Here is a 22,852-nt window from a genome sequence, read left to right as displayed (position 1 = left end):
CAGGTGTTCCTGCATGAGAAGAAGCCTGGGTCTAGTTCATCTATCCAATAGACCTTTTTCACAGAAGCCATTTTAACATGAAATAGGGTAAACACAGGTGTCACCAATTATACTAATTAAGCTTCCTTTAAATTCGGGTCAAACAGAGTCAGGATGCTGCTGTTGTTCATGTTGGCTACACTAAATTGAACAGAACCTTAATTACCCTACTATTCCATGTCAAAATGGCTGCTGTGAAAAAGGTCTATAGATAATACTGCATTAAAGAGTTTCCTCACACTTTCTATTTCAATAAAATTCTCCTCTTTCTGTCACATTTTCTCTCACGTGGGATTTCAGTCCACATTAAATGGTATTACTACTTTTTCTGTTTACACATAGACCAAGCATGGTTTGACTTATGTTTACCCAAACTGTCTGTTGTGAGTCTGTCTCTGTCCACTTGAACATGAAATGAAACCACACACAGTGCTATGGGTAAAATAAGAGAACGATTTATTCTTTGTTCTGTTCTACAAAACTTTATTACAACATAAAGCTGACGAACAAAACTGTGTCTGCTGGAAATAAAAGGTTTCTCTCAGAAAAAGGCGGACAGCAATCACAGGTGTGTAAACTAATATATGTACAATATTTATTGACTATTTGTTAAGATTGACTTTGTGCTTTGGAGTTGTTAAGATTCTTTGAAAAAGTAAGGACTTTACTCCTACACACACAGAAAACTAAACCTCTGTTGGATACAAAGTCCTGGAAGACATTAGCACCATTTTATATAAAGAACCACAAATAACTGTCTTTACTGTAATGAAGATTTGGAGCTGACATGAGTTCACACATTTACTGTATTTCTTTCACTTTAATATCTGCTAGTCACAACATGAAACTCTGTACAGTGGAAAATATTCTTAAGGACATTAAAAAAGTAGGAACATTTAACTCCCTCAAAAGAAAACTTAGCCTGTCTGTGCACTCAGGCTGAGAGGAAAACTTCAGGTGTCTGTATGCGTCTGTAGTTCATTTTGTTCTGTTTGAGCGTTCATTGGTAAAAGCATTTGATCTTTGTCACCTTGTCACGTTACAACAGCAGAATTTAAGAAAGGAAGACAAGGAAAGCGTGGCTGACTTTTAAAACTTGATGTCCCAGTACTGCAGTGTCTCTTTAGTGGCTTCAAACTCGTCTTCAGTGGAGGCAAAGTTGCTGTTGGTCTGTGATGTCGCCTCAGGATGTTGGGTTGGACCTCCGGCCTCTGAAAGGTCATTCAAAAGACATATTCAAGAGTTATTCTCTATTTGACAACAAACTCCAAGACCAAAACCAAAAATGTGTTAGTCTGTCTCTCAGTACTTTCCGACTGTGGTACTGAGCCCCAAGAATTTTGTTTCCTACTGAAGATCTAAATCTTTAGGAATGGGTCACAAATATATATTTTTATTGTTATTTTGTAATACAACTGGGCACTGTAGTGTTAAGAAAAAGGTACTTAAGCAGGAGTAAGTACAGTTTAGTCAGACAACTCAGCAGCAGTACAACATAGTTGCCATAATAGCAAAAATACCTGGTGGTCGGGCTTACAGAACAGGCGATGGCGATGCATTGCAGCAGCAGCACTCACTGAGCAGTCGGAGAAATGCAGCTTAAATAGACGGCCAAATTGGGAAGGTGTGTTTGGTTTATGATCATGGAGAGTGAGGCATGTCACCTGCGTTTACTGTATAGCCGTGCAGCTCAAGTTGACTGCCTGAACTAGCACTAGGTTCAACATGGCAGTTAATTTGTTGGGGACTAGTTTTAGCAGCAGATTAATAAACTGTGAAATGAAGGAAGGCGGTGCTACAAGACTGATGGGCAATAAACAATAATTGGAGGAAGAATAAAAAAGTGAAATGAGAAGTATATAAAAATGATAAATATTCAAATATAAAATATGATATGTAATATAAGATTAAAGTGTTAAAATGTTGGTCTATAGGTGGGTTGTGTGATTTGTGTATAATGATCTACTGAGTATGAACAGCAGCAGGACAATGTATGTGGAACTGTGTCAAAATAAATGTCAATGCCAACGTTTGTATTTATAAAGGAAAGACTTTGGATCCACAGACAACACTTGTTAATAGGATACATTCATTGTTGGTTTTAAACATACAATATGATACAATATGGACTTATCTTACCAGGAATGCACAGGATCTGTGGCCTCTCCCACCTGCCTCCAAACAGACACCTGATCAGAGGATTTAGTCTCTGCTGGAAACCCTGAGCGCAGTGATAACGCACCACTGCGCTGGTCTCGTATCTCTGTCGGGCTTTTCCAAATATGGAGGCGTTTCGGACTTTGGGCGGTGGACCGCATGAGGCTGTTGGAAGAGTTCAGATAAGTTAGGTCCTTACTGGGGCTACATACAGTTCACTGTATGATGTAACAGCCCAAGACAACCACACCAGGGAGTTGAAACCATTAATGAGTCTAATTCTTCTAACTCACAGGTGCCTTTCTTGCAGGTGTATGCAAGGTGATAGTTGCAGGGTACGTCACTCCAGCGTCCGTCATCGTGCCACACCATCACCACACAGTCTTCACCAGAGAGAAAATAGCTGTCTGGCTGCCCTCTGTACCAGTTCTCATACAGCTGTATGCAATGGAGAGAAGAGACAAAGGTGAACTTGTTTTAAACTATTTTCATGTTAATAATGTTGTTCTTTCCACTTATTTTCCCATTTCCTATGAGGCCGTATCATATAAAACGAGAAAGAATCCTTCAAAATGAATGTGTGAACGACAGGGGGTGTATCAAAATTAGACAAACCACACAGATACTTCATATTATTCATATTAATATGGCACGTCCTTAAAGAAATAGTTCCACATTTTGGGAAATATACTTTTTCACGTATGTAGCTAGTATGTGCAAGAGCCAGGAGACAAAAAAAGACTAACAAAAGACTCAGAGATCCTTTATAATACAAACTGTAACTCGTAAGGTCTTGACAAAGCAGATGACGTCAGTATGACATCACTAGAGTTATTTTTACTGAATTGACAAAATGTCCCCAGAAGAAATCATACAAGTGTTTTCAAAGACTGACTCCTTGAGTGCCCCTTTAAAGTTATCAATATTTGATCAATAATAGTTTGTTTGTCTCCTTTTTCCAGTGATGTTTCTCTGATCTGAAAACCTACAAGCACATGTATGATTAGATATATTTTGTATGAGCTCAGTAACACTCCTGGTTTCTCATATTCCTCACCAGCGGGTTGCCGTCAGACCAGCGGAAATCATCCTCAATGGTCTTATCATTCAAGCCGGTCCACTGGTATTCTTTGTAGTTGCCTGGTGAGGACAATAAGGCATTATATCCAGTCACCAAAAGACAATAAACAGAGGCAGCAAAGGTACACACATGCTTTACTCAAGAACAGATACCTGAAGTATTGAAGTATTTGAACTTTTCTACCCACCTCTGACAATAAATAACATAAACCATGAACTTACTGTTGATGTAATTCTGCTCCTCAGGGGTCATGATGGACACCAGATGGGCTCCCAGCATACGGCACTGCTGCTCTGCGACCTCCCAACTCAGACGCTGGCTGAAGTGTCGGTAGCAGAAACCGTGGAACTTATCCCAACCCGGTTCACACTGCTCCAAGTCTGAAAACATCACAGAGGAGGAGAGTCTTTGGATATCTCAACAGGTGTTCATGTTGCAGATATAACTGTGTGAATCCCCCCTAATTACTTCACTGAAACGGCTATCAGCTTCCCAACGTGTTTGACAGACCTGACAGAAGTAATTTCCACTGCAAAAAGTCGAGAGAGCTCACCTGTCTGACAGAAGTCTCCTCCATATGTTGGCAAACAGAGACATTTAATCTGCCCACTTTGGTCAGTGCAGGTGCCTCCATTGAGACAGGGGTCGCCCAGGCAGGCATCTGAAACAAAAAAGAGTTCAGATTATACTGCTGCTTAAACTACATAAGCGCACAGGCCACAGTCTGTGTATTTTATTATTTATTATTGAAAATTACATTTGCTTGTATTTAAAGTATAAATATCAGGATAAAAATGGATTTACTGCATCAAAAGATTAGAGAAGTAAAGATTGAAGACAGGCTAATTGTGCATATAGTGAAATATATACATTTACAGAGGTAGATAAATATGTGCAAATATAGTAGTAATAGCTGCATATTACAAGACATCTTCAGATAAAATGACACGTTGAAGCATCAGGTTGCATGAGAGCCAACAGATGGCAGCAGAGGACAAACTTTAGAGTGTCACATGAGGTCAAAGTCTTCAGGTCCTCTTCTGTCGTCTTAGGTGAATCTCTGACACTCCTGAGTTGTTTCCAGACCTTCTTTCTTCCTGTCTTCTTCTTCTTACACTCTTCATTAATAATACATGCTTCAAATGATACTTGGATGCCAGATGCAGTATGTGACTGGGTCATACTATTTCAAAAAGACTTACAGGGATAGGTCACTCATTAAAAACAGGTTCTGTATTGTATCCACATAGTTTCAGTTTGATTCACCCCACGACATTACAGTGAAAAGTATTTTGTTTGTTGGATTTAACGTGTCAAAACATTAACACTCACTTCCAAATGCAGTGACACAGTTACACGTGATAATCAACAGACCTTGTTGTGATCAGTTTTGATAACTACTCTCTACCAAAGGACACTGTCTGTTTGCTGAAGTCATTAGATATTATTACAGTATGTCAAACATTTTATGGAAGATAAAAGTACACAGTAGTGTATATTTATAAAAATACTGTTCGGTCTTTCCGGTGAAAAGTCCTCTGATGTGTGTGTTTCACATAATTTCTACTCACTGTCTCACCGTATAATTCACACAGACTACAACATCACACAAATAACATTTGTTTCATGCTCGCATCGCTTCCTCCTTCCCTTTTAAAATCTCTCACAGGACGATTTTTTAAACTAAGTTTTTGCAGATTATTTAAAGGAGTTCATGAACTATTTAAAGGTCCAGTGTAGGATTTAGTGGCCTCTAGTGGTGTAGCTGCAGATTACAACTTCCATGCTTCACCCTCCCTTTCCAAGCACAAAGGAGAAACTATGTAGGCTGTGAAACACACGAAAAATGTGAACGGCCCTCAGAGTCAGTGTTTGATCTGTCTGTTCTTTGCTACTGTAGAAACATTCTGCTTCAACATGGCACCCTCCATAGAAGTCGACCTGCGGTGTCTGTAGATAAAAAACGGCTCATTCTAAGGGAACAAAAACACAACGATTCTTATCTTCAGGTGATGATACACTATTGACAACATAGTTATTCATGTTACACTCCATTTCTGCCAATAGATCCTCCTAAATGTTACACACTGGACGTTTAAAGGAGTTATTTTGGGAGAAATAGTAAGTAATAACCCATCAAATCTGTTCATTTTATGCTACACCTATTTGTAAAAGTTGCTCTTATTACTGTGACTTTATGTTGCCAAACTCTTGTATGGTTGATAACAAGAGAAATATCTTCAGCTTCAGGCAAAGTGTCCCTGTCAAAAGGTGGTTGTTTAAAGTAATGAAAAAAAGAGAGTTTGGAGTTCTAGTTTAATTTTCTAAATTTGTAAAAGAAGGCAAAGTAGAAGCTTATGTGTCCAAACTGAAATTAAACATTTTACAAGTGGATTCAGTTTATTTGTTTCCTTTGACACCCTATAAACAAGATCTCTGTCATTATACTGCACACTCACATACTTCTCTGTTCAGAGATCTGTCTTTGAGTGTTTGTATGGAAGGTAATAACTGCTTTACTCAAGTCAAATGAGAATCATATGTGCCGAAAGTAAAACCATCATTCAGTTTTGTTGTAAAATACACAACTGGGGTTAAGTATAAAAAAATTAAACCATGTGCTGTCAGCCATGTTGGCATCTCATCTTTTAATTTTTCAGTCTGCATAGCCACAAGCATTTCTGTTGAATTCTAAGCCCTTTCTGCAAAAAGTCAGCAAGATTTCTTGTGTTTATGTAGATTTCTTCAAACAGCACACAACATTAAATTCCCTGTAGGTGATAATGTGAGGCTGCCGATTTGAATTACTGGCTGAGTGTTGGCTTTCCCACTGTCTTTCTCTGCTTTTTCCTACATAAGCTGCTGAGTCTCCAGTCTTTTATCATCAAATATAGTCCAATATATATAATATAATAATGGAGAATGGATAATGCAAAGACATCTAGATGCCCTGATCTGTGCAATATCCATTTATTGAGTAAAGCTTTCAGACAAAGTTCTCTGTCTGAAAGCTTTACTCAGTGAATAAATGTTTCACAGATTGGAGTTTGTGTATGCTTTTCTGAAATTATTACTTCCTTTAAAAATATTGCCTCTTATGTTGTCTATTTGTTAATAGACTTAATTCAATACCATGTCCTACATGCCTTTGCAAATGTGGTGAGTGAAGCCATTGCAAAAGGACTGAATATGCTGTCAAGGAGTTGGAAAGACAGTTTTCATTAACTGTCAGTAAAGTTAAGTCTGTTTTGTTATGCACTACACTTGAGATCATTTGAACGCACCTGTAAAGACGGATGGAGCCATTCTAGTCTGTTAAATAAATATAATTACATTGTTTTCTGATTTGAATATTAGACTTAATGGCCCACTGTGTTAAAAGGCAGTTAATAGTAGTAGTATAGTGGCAACAATTTCTTTTAATGATACGCATATTTATGTCAATCTATGGAAGCCAATTTCTGCAAGGAAACACAGTTTTTATTTAATAAAATTAATAATATTAATGATGAATCAAAAGGATGAGATACTAAATAAATATAATTAAATAATAATTAATATGAGAATTATTACTATGAGAATGTTTATTTTTATTATGCCTAACTTTTAAGGTTTTCTTGGCAGAAATAGGCTTCCATACAGTGCACCACTCACTGGAGCTGTTGTTGCTGCTGTTTTAGTAGTAGGAACTAACTTCCAGGGGAACAGTAGTTTACAGTAGACTAAAGCAGACTGAAAGAAAACAAAATAACAGATTTATCAACTGATGGTGAGACGGGAAACAAACATAGATTAGTTGATTTTATCATTCTTACACCTAAAAACACAATACTGTACACATCTTGGAAGATCATGATTAAACAAATAGAACATGACTTGAGTATGAAACATGAATGACCTATTAAGGACATTTAAAAGCATAGTGCTAGATACTATCACTCACAAGAAATCAACACTGAACCATACTTGTGCTTATAAACATAATTACACATCTGTGCTTCTGGTACTAGACTCTCAAAAATAGCAATAGAAGTCTAAAAATCTGAGGAAAGAGAACAGTTTTAACACTTTCTGACCTGACAGTTATGGATTAAATATAAAACATTATTGCTGGTCAGTGCTGTTGCATTCAACGTAATTGCGGTTACATTCAAGATCGAGTCCTTTTATCAAGTTACTTCCAGCTTACTGCAAAAGACACTGAGTTTTGACAGTTAGCTAAAATAAAGAGAATAATTTGCACATGTTTGTTGCAGAAATGTATTATTTGCACATAAAATCCATCGATCAAGATACTGAGAAAATGTTTACCACTGCTTTCACCATCACTCTTGCAGAAAATCACTGTAGAAGCAGCACTGAAAACACTCATTCATAAACATACCAGTATATTACAGTACTTCACAGAAGTCAATCTTTGGATGAGGAAGAAAACATCATGCACAACAAGACTGGACTGTTGACAAATGTCAAAATGGGAGCTGTCCCAGTGTGAGTATCTCGAAGGGGAGTTGGGGTCATAAGGAGAGAAGTGAGGAGCGTTTTAAGGTGAAGCGGGGGGGAGTCAGAAGGGTGAGTGGTCTCTCTGAGACAAAAAAGTGAAACAAACGTGTGGAGTCATTTGAAAAGGAGGGGAGGTGTTTTACAGAAAATGGAGCAAAGGCAGGTTGGGGCAGAGGACAGACCAGGGATTTTAGTGCATCATTGCGTCGAGTAGCAAAAGGAGGACGGTTAGGCTGATGAGAGAGGCTTTAACATTACCTGAAGCTTTCCCTGTACCGCCTACAGCTGCCCTCTCATTGGGCAAGATAAGCAGGGTGGGTGGCTGGGTGAGACTAAACTCAACATCCACCAGACCTTGATCCACTGGTGGTATGAAGGCTGTCACCTTCTTGGGCTCGGCTGTCTTGTGGAAAACCTTTGGTGTAGAGGTGGTTGGGCTCCAGGTGCGTCTGGACCAGTGTGTGGTGGTCTTTGTGGTGGTGGTAGTCGTCTTCGTGGCAGCAGCAGTGGGTTTTGTACTCGAGGAGGAATCTGGAGCTGCTGTGGAGGTCATTGAGGAGGTTTCACTGCTGGACTCGAGGTCATTCAGAGACTCTTGGGGTCCAGTTGTGGTGGTCAGCAGAGCCCAGTTAGATGTTTGTGAATCGAGAGGAAAGACAGTAAAGTCTTCCTCAAAGGTTGGGGCAACAGTGGCATTTTCTTCAAGGTCTGGGGCAACACTAGCTTCTTCTTCAAGGGTTGGGGCAACACTAGCTTCTTCTTCAAGGCTTGGGGCAATGCTAGCTTCTTCTTCAAGGGCAAGGGTTGGGGCAACATTATCTTCGTCTTCAAGGATTAGGACAATGCTAGCTTCTTCTTCAAGGGCAAGGGTTGGGGCAACTATAGTTTTGTCTTCAAGGGTTGGGACAACGCTATCTTCTTTTTCTAGGGCAAGGGTTGGGGCAACTAGAGTTTCGTCTTCAAGGGTTGGGACAATGCTATCTTCTTTTTCTAGGGCAAGGGTTGGGGCAACTATAGTTTTGTCTTCAAGGGTTAGGACAACGCTATCTTCTTCTTCAAGAGCAAGGGTTGGGGCAACTATAGCTTCGTCTTCAAGGGTTGGGACAATGCTAGCTTCTTCTTCAAGAGCAAGGGTTGGGGCAACTTTAGCTTCTTCTTCAAGGGCAAGAGTCGGGGCAACTTCAGCTTCTTCTTCAAGGGTTGGGGCAACATTAGCTTCTTCTCCATGGGTAAGAGTTTGCGCAACTGTAACTTCCTCGTAAAGAGTTAGGTTAACTTCAGCTTTCTCTTCAAGAGTTGGGCTAACTTTAACATCATCTTCAATGGTTGGAGCAAATTTAAATTCTTCTCCAAGGGTTATAACAGCTGTACCAGGTTCCTGTCCACTTGCCTCTTCATACCCAGTGGTCGAAGTATCCAAATACACTCTGTAACCTGATGTATGATACCGTGCCGTGGTGGGATCAGTAGGCAACTGAGAGGTGTTCGACCCCTCTGGAGACTCAGTGGTAGCTAAACTTACCCCAGAAATGAGGTTGTCTTCAGACTTTGTCGGGTGGAGCTGTTTTTCTTCACTTTCCATAGTGACTGTGTCTTCCATTTCTATGCTTGTACTTCCCTCCTGTCTAGAAATGGAGGACTCCCACAACTGTGGTGCTGTGGAGAGGATATCTAAGCTCAGTTTGTCAGAATGGTGTGAACCAGACGAGAGCGCCAGATCGGGGAGTGCAGTCTGAGACTCAGCTGGAGCGCCGCTCGCCGAAGCAGAAGGTGATGGGTGAGTGGTGAAACCTGAAGTGGAAGACTCTGATGTGGAGATGAAGCTGACTGCTTTGACATCAAGGTCACTCTCTAGGGGAAAAAAGGATAAAGCATTTTTGCAGTTGTAAATACATTTATTATAAGATTAGTTTGACATTTTGGGAAATACTCTTATTTGCTTTCTTGCCAAGAGTTAGACGAAAAGATTGTCACCACTCTCATATCTGTAAATACAAAGCTACAACCAGCAGACGGTTAGTTTAGCTTAGCAAAAAGTCTGAAAGCAGGGGGAAACAGCTAGCCTGGCTTTGTCAGGAGGTAACAAAATCAACATTCCAGCACCTCTACAACTCACTTATAAACACGTTATATCCTGTTTGTTTAATCTGTACAAAAAAAGAGGCATGTGCTGGACTATTTCTTTGCCAGATGCAGTAACATTATGGAGTGCCTGCTGGCTGATCAGCCTGTCAGTGACATCAAAGACTCCCAGAAGTCACTGCTCCCTGCCAAGAAATAGTCACATAAAATCCTTTAACACTGCAACGTGCCATTGTTACAACAAGATATAATATGTTGCCTTGTGAGCTTTAGAGGTGCTGGTAGGTGGATTTTGTTACCTTAGGACAGAGCCAGGCTAGCTGTTTCCCCCTGTTTCAAGTCTTTGTGCTAAGCTAAGCTAACTGGCTGCTGCATCCAACTCTCGGCTTATTTCCAAAAATATCAAATAACTCCACCAAGGTATTGATGTTTTTTTCTTTTGACTTATACTCATTTAAATTTCTGCTTGACATACCTTGAGAAATATCTCCAGACCCATCCAGATGGGCCAACAATGAGGTTAGCTCCTTATTGGAGGATTTTGTAGTTTGTGTTGGTTGTATAACAAGTTCTTCTTCTGAGGCCTGAGTTGAGAGAGAAATCTGCCCAGGATCTTCTAATTCTGCCTCCTCCAACTCCACCTGAACCATGGGATCACGGGTCATAAGGGTCACCTCCCAGAAACTCTCCTCTTGAGTATGATTGCTGCCTGTCTCGTTGTAATTGCCTTGTGATGTGTCAAAACTCAGGTTGGTCGCTTGTGTTTCTTGGGAATATTTTGGGCTCTCAGTTGGCTGTGTATTTAATTCCAGATTTGTGCCTGTAAATGTCTGGGTATGTGTCTGAGATTCATACGATGATTCAGGAAACCCTGTGGTGCTTTCAAGCTCAGACTGGTGAAAGGTGAAGTTCAAGTTGTGGTTGGAATCTGTCTCATTGTAAACACTGGACAGCAACGATATGTTTTGTGTGGAGTCGTGGGTTTCTGTGGTGCTGATAGTACTGTTCATCAGTGCTACAGTATGCTGGGAGTCATAGCTCATTTCTGTAGGAGATGATGTTTCATCAGATGTCTGGAGGAGGCTTAATGTTGGTGTGGTGTTGAGGGAAGACTCTGTTGTATCTGTTATGACTGTTGGGTGTGTGTCAACCAGGTTTTCCTCAGTGGAAGCACTGGAGTACAGGCGAAAAGATTCAAGCACCCTTTGAGCTTTGAGCTCCACATGTTGTACATGTTGGTTCAGTTGCAGCTCTTGATCTGTTTCCGTAAGTATAACAACATCTTGTCCAATGTCCTCGGGCTCTGTGGACATATAGTCCATGGGAGAGTCGGTATGAGTATTTCTATTATCTGTAGAGGACAGTTATTAAAAATTAGATCATTACAGTTTAATTACATGCATATACATTTTAATAACAAAATCTGAATATCTTTTACATTTGTTGAAAATGTATTTTAAACATGATAATAAGGAGCAATGCATATCCAATGCAATTTGCACAAAATACTCACCTCTGAAACAATAAACATCATGAAGGCTGGATGGCTCTGGGAAGCCAGTTTGGTTGCTGAAGCGGTAGAGGGTTTTGACGCCTGGCTGAGGCCCTCCGCAGCGCTCTCTAGGGTGTATAATTGGGTAGCGTACACTGCCATCGGACAGCCAGCCAGGGCTGCAACGGTCCAGACCTTCACTCCATGCCAAGTACAGCTGTGCTGTTGTAGCCAGCTCTGCTCCAGCTGCTCCACAATATGACTGCGCCTCATAAAATGACAACTGCTGTGGGATGGAGTCATGAAACACTTCCCCTAGAAAACACAGAAAACACAAAACATTTGACATTTTTACCTTATGTACGCTATGTAGTTGGATCATTAACTTACTTGTGATTATATGTATATATAGCATAATATTGGCCAATTTTAGGCTTTTACAGACATAACCAGGTGGTGATTTGAGAGGGGGGGGTGCCTAAAACAATGCTTATTTCAAATACTGATAGCAAAATTGGCCTAAAAATCTAGTATAGGTCAAGCATTAGTTATTTTAATAGGTATTATTGATCATACCATCAATATCCTCCACATAACAGTAAACATCAAATAGATCATCTGGATCCATTGTCCCATAGTTTCTCACTCCTGGTTGGCCATCCATGTCTCCATAACAACCTTCACGGGGAACTTGGATTGGGTACCTGCAAGAGTGAAAACAATCTCTTAAACTTTATAAACTTCACTTTAAATTCTAGTGGAGATCCTGTCCTTTCAATACCAAACACACCTCAGGCTGAATTTTGGGGAAATGTGAACAAAAGTTTTTAGAAATACATCTACAATATCTTCATTAGATAAAGAGATGCAGCCGTTAAAGGGTAGGTTTGAGTGTCTCACTGAATGTGAGCACCAAGAAGCTTGTGTTGGGTGATGAGATACCTGACGGACTGGTCTGCCAGCCAGCCTGCATCGCACTGCTCGTAGCCGTCATAATAAGCCGCCAGCAGCTGGTCAGGAGTGGCGATTCGTGCCCCGATGGCCTCACAAGCCCTCTGGGCCTGATTGAAGGAGAACGCATAACGGCCCAAAGCATCTCTATAGTGGAATACAACACCTAAGCACACACACATAAGCACACATTTATTCTCAGATTACACAGTTTATCAAACAAATAACTGGGGATCAGTTAATGAAGGTTGCTGCAGTCGACAACGTTGTATTATAAGTATGTAGAGAGCAAAGTCCTATTTAAAAATCTGACTAAATTCTTGTAGAGAAAGGATGAGAAAGAGACTAAATGGTTGGCATTGCACATAGAAATTGTGTCTTTTTTCAGTCTTTTTGAATTATTCTGGTCATAGGAGGGAGAAAAGAAGTTGATAATCCATCAATCAACAATCAACAATCAAATGCCATATCTTAAACAAAAACACAGGAATTAAATACCAGATAATCAAAATAACAATAACATGAAATCTACAATCCATATCTACAATGTTAGAATTCATAAAATGAATCAGATATCAAAGTACGCAATAATAGCTTTGTTGTGTTACTAGCTACAAATGCTAACTTTAGCTATGTCAACTGAGAACATTTTTTTTCAGTTGTTATCAGCAACCAACTGTCAGCTAACATCTCTTCATGATAACAACACATTTTAAAGGCCTTCATCATAACTCCATTGCTCCAATACTAGTGACTGGCTTAGCATTAAACCACATGAGATAAATATAACTATCTGCTATAAAGTCCTTAACTATGACATTTGTAACTACACTACACGTCACCTAAATCTTTCCAAAACACCAATGATGATCAACATGTTTCATCTTGTTACCTTTGACCTTGAGTTGTACGAGGTCACTGGCATCCTCCAGGCCCTGCTGCACTTCGCAGCGATAGTGACCCGAGTCGCTGGAACGTAAATCTCCCAACCACAGGGACAGATCATCAGGGGAGGAAGTATAGTTGAGCCAGGCAGCGCGGTCTCGGTACGCTTCGTTGAACTTCACCCTCTGACCCCTCGCCACCAAGATCTGTGTCTCCACCCCACCGGACACCACAGTCCACTTGACACGCGGTGCAACAGGGGAGGAAGAGGAGGAGGTGGGTGTGGAAGAAAGAGACACCAAGCAGGGGATGGAGATGGAGCTGCCTAGTGGGGCGGAAATCGGACCTGAGTGGGGGATGTTCACCTGGAGCTGCCGGACATCATCTGCAGAAAAAAAATACAGGAACAGAGCGTGAAGAACAGCGTGGCTCTGTAAATCTCCTGACAATAGTGAATTGCGGCCTTATTTTTAAATGCACCTTTGTGTTCTTTGCTTATAAATGAATGAGAATTAGTGCTGCTGAAAGTTAGAGATAATGGGAAAATGTAGACGTACCAAACGCAGATGGAGTTTGGGTGGGGAAGGCCAGAGTGAGACTGCAGACCGCAGCGAGAAGTGGAAGTATTTCAACATGTCTATGGAGGTAAAGAGCAAAACACTGTAAAAATTAAGATTAGATCAAATATGACACAGATAAATATTAATAAAGCATCCCTTGAGTAAACTCAGGGAAAGAAAGGACACAAAAATTACACACATTATTTCCAATTTTCTGTTTCCAATTTCACACATGTTTAACCTTTAATGGGCAGAGTGATTTCCGATAGTCAGGTATTGTGCTAGTTCAGCTAGTCGGGAGACGTGCTCCACTGATCTCACCAAACTGATTTATTATAGGCTATTAGTAAAGGTCACACCTGCACACCTTTGTGCTACCTGGTGTTTAGCTTTGCACATGTATTGGGCGAAGAGACAGACTCAAGGTTACAAACTCATGTTCAGATTTTTAGCCATTTACTGTATTATTTGATAGGATCTTCTGCTTTTATGTATATGTAATACTGTTTAGAGCTGAATTGTACCACTACAATTAGATACGAGTAAGAACAAAGAAACACAAAGCACATATAAAACAGAGGGATTAAGATCTTTATTAGTAGAAGAATGACTTGAAAGAAAGAAAACAAGTTCACAATAAAGTCATTTCAGAGTAGATATTAAATCAAGACTGAGAGTCTAAAGCCATGTTGGCAGACCTGTGAGGTTGTTCTAGTCACAGCGGTGCTTTGACATAAATGCTAATGTTACCATGCAAACCATCTTAGTTTAGCATGTCAGCATGCTAATAATGCTAAATAGCACTAAGGGATTTTTTTTTCATGGCAATCCATCCAATAGATATACTATAGATATTTTAATCTGAATTCCTATATACTACGTAAAGATAGAAAATTAGAATTAAGTGTTTTATATTTAGTCTATTCTCACAAAGGTTATTATAGTTTATTAAAACTAAAAACTAAAACTAGGTCGAAAAAAACATTTGTTTAAACTGTCTTCGGTTTATTGAGACTGGGAGTCCTATTGTCACAAATACTGTTATGTTATAATATAAAAAAAACTAAACTAAAACAAATTAAAAAATAAAATAAAAAGCTATTGAAAAACAGAAAACCATAATAACTAAATGGGGTGAACAGAAAATGTAAATGATCCAAAATGAGTCTACAAGTCTAATTTTCAGATGTAAAAAGGCACCATCAAAATAGAACAAACCAAAACATCTTAAAATATATAACACCAACTATCAACAACCTCTTAGTATAATGCAATAAAATACAACAGCACAAGAGACTAAAGCCTACAAAATGAATATAAAGTTGAATAGAAACTGAAGATAAAGACAGGATTTATTGCTGAACTGTTGTATTAGACTCCATTAGTTTTAGCTTTAGCTTACATAATAGTATATAAATATCATACATTTGGAGAAAATCATCGTAACCTGTTAAATTTGGCAGAAAGTTTCTATATGATTCTATAGACAGAAGTTTGAAATCTCTGTATGAAACACTGACACACACAAGATGCTGAAAAATGTCTCTGAAAGCTAAACTCTAAAGTATAAAAGAGAAACTTCTCTGGTTTTCAAAGGGAAGTTTGAAGCACAAGCTCCTGACCACAAGCCATTCATCACCTCCGGGAGCTAATGACACAGCGTCTCAGCCCAGCGGCATCCTGCCAGCTCTCCGTCACCAGTCTGGCCCTGTTATTAACCCAGCATGCATGGCAGGACGCTCACAGTGACCTCACACAACCTCCCGAGGCGGCCATGATGAAGCTGCAAATGTTCATTCATTATTAAAGAGCAGTGCTCCGGCTCCAAATTACTTTTCAGGGTTGATAAGAGTCAAAAGTGCCTTAAAAATTCAGAACTGTGGCACAATTTTAATGTTAATGTTGAGGTGCTTCTTCTCAGGTGATTATATCATTATTATTATTACAGTATAGTTATAGTTATTTATAGTACATGCAGTGTTAAACTCAGTACTGTTTATTGCATATTATTACTGTTATCCAACCATCACAAACGTGTGTTTTCTCCATGAAATTAGCAGCTATAAACTAATTCTTTGTCCGTTTTATTTTCAAAGAGAGATTATAAGATGGTAGAGCTGAAACATCATGAATCGATTAGTAGATCTATCTATCAATCGAGTCATCATTTTTTAAGCAAAATTGCTATAAAGTTACAGGTTCCAGCTTTTCAAATGCAATTATTTTCAGGTTTTCTTGGATGTTTAAACTGAATATTCCTACATTTGGGACTGTTGGATGGACAAGTGACGAAGTTAACTTGGGCTTTGGGAAATTGTGAGGATTAGCTTTCACTATTTTATGACATTTATAATCGATTTTTCACAAAATCAGAAGACAGAACACAAATGTAGCCCTATAAGTAATAAAAGAAGATAATTTCCTTACATAAAAAGGTTACATCACACCAAAATATCCCGTTACAAGTTACTGCATTGAAGATTTTTCAAAAAATAAATGTCTATTATGCAGAGTGACCCCTGTCAGTGTTATATCATTGGATCATTACTGTTGATGCATTAACATGTAAAAAGTACTTAAATGTTGCAGCTGGTTTATGTGGATCCAATTATAAATACTTTTTTTTATTTTGTAAACTGCTCATATGTTTGCTATATGGACAGTTTCCTTCTGAAATGTAGTAGCAGAAATATAAAGTTGGATAAAATAAAATGTACTTTATTTAAGGTCCAGTGTGTAACATTTAGGAGGATGTTTTCATTAGTGTATAATCACCTGTAGATAAGAATCGTTGTGTTTTTGTTACTTTAGAATGAACCTTTTATATGTTGAACCGCCATGTTTCTACAGTAGCCCCGAACAGACAAACCAAACACTGGCTGTAGATACGGCAACTACCCGCTAGATGCCTCTAAATCCTACACACTGAACCTTTAACGTACAAGTACCTCAAAATTGTACTACACTTTTTACTGCTGCCTCTAAGACAAAATGAGGGATTTTTTTAGGACAGAGAATCTCTTCACAAAGAAGTTGTTTGACGGTCAAACAATAATTGGCATCAGCAATTGGCCACTGACACAGCAAAACTGTACGGTCTGTGTGTGTGTGTGTATGTGCCAACCTCATTCATTTCTGTCAAGATGAAGTTTTAATAAACAGGCATAAGATGGCAGTATGTCTCACTCAACTTCATTAATGGGGCTCAAAAATCAGTCGTCTAAACAGACATACATATATACATGTGCTCAAGGTGGTAAAGAACCTAGTAAATAAAGGAAAAAACACATAACTATGACCAAGGTCAGAACCACAGAAGTGAGCCAAAAGTTAAACAAGCACTAATAAAGTTGATCTTTCTGCATCTGTATATCAAACACATCCCTCGTATGAGTCGGCACAAACACAGCTCACTAACTTGTGTCAAAATTAAATGGCCTTTGTTGATGGCAGAATAATTGTTGTCTGTTTCGTCGCCAGCTGGGTGGACTCCACAGTGCTGGTATCACTATTAGTATTCTTGACAAGAAAACGACTCACAAAAAGCGAGCAGTGGGCCAGGAGGACAGCTGCACACTGTGCTTTCACTTCATACCAACTCCCGTACAAAAGGCCTCGGGGGAAAATTAAAGGACGGGGCACTGGCACACTTGCTTGCTTTTTCTCTTTCCTTTCTCTTCTTTTCAAGGATGGAGAAGGAAGTTTTAAACCACTAAGGAATCGTTCTGGAGCAGGCTTTGTACAAAGGGAACGGCCACATTAAGACACTGCACACTGTTTTAAATGGAAGAACTGTTGTGTAAGTGGGCTACTATATGACTTTGTGCATTCAGATTGATGACAGGAGAGAAAATTCTAGTTGCTGCTGATTATTTTCTGACTTTTTTAGGTCACATGTTTCACTCAAGTGTTTGACCTCGCTGTCACCAGGCACTCTGCGGTTCTGCTCTTTTTAATGAGAGTAAAAGCGAAGACAAGTCAAGCTAAAATCAATGCCACCCACTGCATTTACAGGTCTAGAAACTGCAGACAGTGCATTATCGACAAGCCGAACTAATCCAGTCTCCTCCACAAGCAGTACAGCTGCAGTCTAACATGTTGGTCATCAGTGGTTAAAATAACATTGTCAAGCTCAATTATGAATGCAAGATAGTCAAAAAGGAACATTAAATTAGATGTTGACACCCTTGTCAGTGCTGCACTGACAACAAAAGCTCACTCACTACATCTTGTGGGTGGCCTCTGCAGTACTCTGCATCAAGGTCAGTTCAGGAAAACCCTGTCTCCTCCAAAAAACTGGTAAATGGCTGCTGATCCCAGTTTAGCCAGGTCAGACATAGTTTGACTAATGTAAGTTCTGTACAGTGCTGAGCTGGAAAGTGTATAAAGGCATTTCCTTGTATTGGCCAACTTGGAGCCAAAACCTCATCAAACAGGAGATTTAAGACTTAAGGATCTGGGGTGTTGAGATCAATAGCAAGTTACTTATAGTAAGATCTTATTAGCTAATTATGTTTCAACATAAAGTATATATCTTCATCAGAGTAAGAAGAGGAAGTGGCAGTTTAGACATTTAAATTACCAGATAATTCAATTTAATTTATTTGCATAGCGGAAAATAAGAACAGACGTTATCTCAGGAAACTTTTTATATAGAGACAATAGATCGTACTCCTTATAAAAAAATTGTTTTTGCATTTATTTCTAGTTTAGTGTGGTGAGTTTGGAGAGAGCATAGATGGATATAATGGCTTCAGTTTCCCGTTGGAAAGGGCTTTGTGACAGCAATATTCTAAATATAGTGTACACTTAAACTGATATAGATTTTTTTAGGTGGGCCTTTTTAAAATATGTTTAGTTGCTTCGCCTACCTACAGCAGTACACTGCTTAGCTCATGTGCTGGTCTCCTGTGTGTTTCTCCAAACTGGTGGTGTGCAGACTGCTGTCTACTGTAGGTAATAAATTGGATATGGATAAGTAAGTCTTTAAAAATTGGTCTTCATTATGTCATAATTTGTCAAATTGTAGCATTTGTATCTTCAATCTAATGCTGCTTTTTCTCTATGGCTGAATGATAAAAGCATTCTCTATCAGAAACAATCACATTTCTATTCAATAAGCAGAGGTTAGCAATTTTCCCTTATCTGATTTAAAGTGTATAAAGATTTATAAAGACAGATTCAAGGCTCCCACAAAGATAAGTTCTTGCTTCAACCCTAATTTATCTCTGTAGAAACCAAACACAAAAGACCAGATCCCACAGTTTCTTCATCTATGCTGATGACACCTTCCTGGTAACCAGACTTTGAATCCTTGGAGCAAATTATCACCACAGACTCATACTGCAAAATCTTGCACCCAACACCAGAAAAAGTCACCCGTAAAATACTTATATTCAACACAGAAGCTGCGTAAGAACATCCAGCTAAGTCTCCATATAACTCGAACTGAATCTTGACAGGATGCTGTCTTTTAGAGGAAGATGCCCTAAACTTCATTTTAGCAAGGTCTGTTAACTTGCAGGCTCCAGATGGTGCACAGCCATCTCCACAGTGTGTATCTCAGTGCCAGCCATTGTACTCTATGCCAAAGAGTAGAGTAAGTTGATCTGAATTTACCTAACAGGGGCTATTCACTGAACACCACCCCTCTGGCTCCCTGCACCATCAAATATAACACATCCACATATCCCCCCCCCCACCAAACCCCACCCAGTAAACAGACATCTCCTATAAACCCACTGTCTGACTCCCAACAAGATGGCTACTTTGGAAAAGTCACCCACCATTCGACTCACCACCCAGTGTGCCTGGGAAAGAGGAGGATGTTTCAAATAAACACCTGACCTCAGACCTGACTCAACAAGTTCCTGGACCGACCACAAGTCTGTCAGCCTTCAAAGACCAAGCAAATACACTTTTCAACAGCTAAAGAAAGGATTTTTCATTAACCAAATAAATATGTAGATCAACAAATCAACAAAGCCCTAAATTGCCACAAATTAGGAGATATATAGTATGCTGCAACTCTTACAGAATGTATTTCTTATATATAAACAACCTCTGTGACCACCTCACACTTTTTTGTTTTGTTATGTTTTGTTATAGAATGTGTTTTAAGTCTAACCCCATCTTATTTTTTTTATTTGAAACCCCATATTGTACTGCATGTTCATGGTCTTACAAGCTTTGGCTCATGAGTTTCTGTTCTGCTCCAAAGGCTAAAAAACACAAAGAAAAGAATCAACCATTTTTCATAAGGATCTATAAACCTCATAATAATCTGTATGAGTAAAACAACAACAGACAACGTACCATCTGTATCTTCTCTTGGACTCGTTTTTGCGATTGCAGTATTTTTTCACATAGATCCTCTGAGACTGTAATTTAACATTTGAATTGAGTTGCTCTACCTGATATTTACTGTCCTGAGTTGCCATTTCTTCTATCATTCATTTAGAATATTTAAATTGCTTAAATTATGTTGCAGGGAACAATGCAGAAGCAACTCATGTTCAATAAGGACTCTGGTTTCAGCCACTTCTTCAGCTTCCTAATCATCGTACAAGCAACCAGCACTTTAAAAAGGTTACCCAAGACATTTTTACAAATTAAAGTATGTTTTCAATTAACTTACTGTAAGCCATCACTTGGTGTAAATGTTTCCATAACATATAATTCAATTAATTTCTGTTTATTTTAAAAATTAATCCTAATCATTGTGTTAAATTTGACACCAAACTGTGGTGGCAGCTGGGTTGCCCAGGGAATTTTTAGGGTTGGCAGCTGCCACCCGTCTAGATCCGCCCCCTGGGCACACCCTCTCAGCCAAAATGTGCCTCTATAGACAACCAATATTAAAACTGAGGTTAAAGGACTAAAATTTGGGTCTGTAGAAATATAGAAAATCATAAAGAGACATTTTATTGTGCACCTGATGGTTGAGCATCAACTCTCAACTACCAAATTCAAGATTTAAAAATAACAATTTTGTAAACGTTTGATGAAATGACCGGAGAACTACATGAGTGCACTGAGTTTTAGTTGCTCCGCTTAATGTCAGACCACTGGTCCATCAAATGAAAGAGAAATATCCTTAGAGGACATTTAATTCTTCAGTTTGCTCTCTCTCTCTCTCTGTCTCTCTACCTTTCCATTAATGAAGTGCACCTGAGCCCTTAGGTGGAGAAAATGCTCAGAAGAGACAAAGTGTGCACTTAAGACAAAAAGAAGCTCCACGTGTCCCCTGCAGGTCACAGGAACAACATTTTAAAGCTTAAATCCTCAGCATCATTGCTTTAATCCCAGAAAAAATAACATCTAAATAAAAAAAATAATTTAGCAGTTGACTGGATCACATTAGGGTTGTTTTTTATAAATGCAGAGAAAAGTGAGTCAGTTTTAAGTAGCTGTCGCCGTTTTTTATTCAGTTTAATAGGAATTTTCATGCTCACAGGTGTGAAAAATCATTACAATGCTTCACAATCATTTAACAATCATGAGAAGGTGAAAGAGGCAAAAGCTGTTCAGAAACAACCAGCTACATGCTCTGCTAAATCACAGTGGGGGGTTTCATGCTGTGCAAGATACCCACAAGGAAAAAAGCACACACAGCCAATTACAAAAAAGTTATACTTAACTAAGTGCGTCAGTTCCTTAAAAATACATTTTCTGGGGAGAAAGGGAACTAGTGGCCACAGTTTCAGGACCTCCTCTGAGGACAGCAACTGTTGTAATGCAATTAACTGGTAAAGATGGTAATTTTCTTAAATGGCACAGTAATTTAACATGACATTATAAATTTAAACGAACTTCGACCAAAACCGCATCGACTGCGTACTACCAACAAAACATCCCAACATAAACAAAAACCTACCGGTTTCTGCTCAGCAGCATTTCAGCTGATGCAGGATGGACTGACTTCTTGGCTGTAAAAAGTATTTTCCGTCAGCTCCTCTCAGCTTGGTGCAGTGCGACTGTCCTGTTGGGAGGAAAGCGGCTCTAGATGCTCTGCGCAGGTATGAGGGAGCTGGGACTGCTGTCCGACCGACTCCGAGGCTTGGAGAGAAAAGGAGGGAGTTGAGAGAAAGTGAAGCCAGATATGAAATCCTGAACTGCCCACTTTTTCCCCCAACAATCGGGATGGAGATGGCGCATGCCTGTCAAGGGGCACTGGGAGGGATGACATCTAAAATAACCGATGTTATAGGCTATGAAGCGAAGCCTGCACTCAGGAGATGACCTATATGTGTATATTTCCCTGCAGGGAAACGACAAATGCATTGAGCGTCATTTGGAGAAAGCAGGGTGAGTTGAGTCAGCAGCCAGCTGCTGATGCTGCTGCAGGTACTGATTGCAGCACAGTCACCTACTGTAGAAGGAGGAGGGTGGGGGAGCCGACAGTAACACCTCTTCTACATCCATTAAGTGGACTATTGGTCTTCTTAAATCACCTTGAAGAACTTTGCATGTATCACTACTGGAGGAGTGATCAGTTTGTAGCATCCTGCAGAGGAACAGTCTTTGTGTGACAGACCACAGCAGCAGCTGCTCAGCCATTTACAACTTCAATCTGCAGGGTGTGTTTAACAACAGCATTTGATTTGAGACCAATAAACTCAATGCAGTATGTCAAAATATAGCAGTGGTGGAATGTAACTATACATTTACTTATGTAGCCTACAAATCCAGGTAGTAGTAGCCTACTTTACTTGAGCGTTTCCATTTAATGCAACTTTATACTTCTACTCCACTACTTCTCAGAGGCAAATATTGTACTTTTTATTACTTTTAGTTACTAGTTACTTTTCAGATTACAATTGAATGTGAGAGTTTCTGATAAACTGAAAGTATTCCTTTATGGGTTGAGAGAATTCTCCCACTAAGATAAATAAACTAGAAACCCTTTTGGATTAGCTGGACAATACATTGTCACAAAGCTGAAACAGGCTGTTTTGATGAGCTGTTAGAATATGATGCATTGCTGTAGATTGAACTACCTAACAGTATATAAAGTAGTTAAATGAGCTCAACCTTAAGCATCTACAGCAGTGAAATGAAACATACATATTAATGCAGCAGTAGTATTAATCCCATGTATAT

At 39.3% G+C, this 22,852-nt stretch overlaps 1 protein-coding gene across 1 annotated transcript; it reads right to left on the bottom strand.

Moving 5' to 3' along the window:
• Positions 1 to 472: 472 nt before the first annotated feature.
• Positions 473 to 21,854, bottom strand: LOC127357913 (brevican core protein). Its single transcript, XM_051390487.1, has 14 exons — positions 21,627 to 21,854; positions 13,748 to 13,827; positions 13,198 to 13,575; positions 12,297 to 12,471; positions 11,931 to 12,058; positions 11,376 to 11,669; positions 10,338 to 11,213; positions 8,039 to 9,631; positions 3,831 to 3,938; positions 3,499 to 3,657; positions 3,254 to 3,336; positions 2,490 to 2,634; positions 2,179 to 2,361; positions 473 to 1,250 (listed from the first exon to the last, which is right to left on the bottom strand). The coding sequence occupies exons 1-14, from the start codon at positions 21,644 to 21,646 to the stop codon at positions 1,129 to 1,131; spliced, it is 4,344 nt and encodes a 1,447-aa protein (XP_051246447.1). The 5' UTR covers positions 21,647 to 21,854; the 3' UTR covers positions 473 to 1,128.
• Between the last annotated feature and the right edge of the window lie 998 nt (positions 21,855 to 22,852).

The sequence above is a fragment of the Dicentrarchus labrax genome, unplaced genomic scaffold (assembly GCF_905237075.1).
Source record: "Dicentrarchus labrax unplaced genomic scaffold, dlabrax2021, whole genome shotgun sequence".
Taxonomy (NCBI): Eukaryota; Metazoa; Chordata; class Actinopteri; family Moronidae; genus Dicentrarchus; species Dicentrarchus labrax.
The sequence above is the reverse complement of the archived record's forward strand: the minus strand, read 5'-3'. Positions and strand labels throughout refer to the sequence as shown.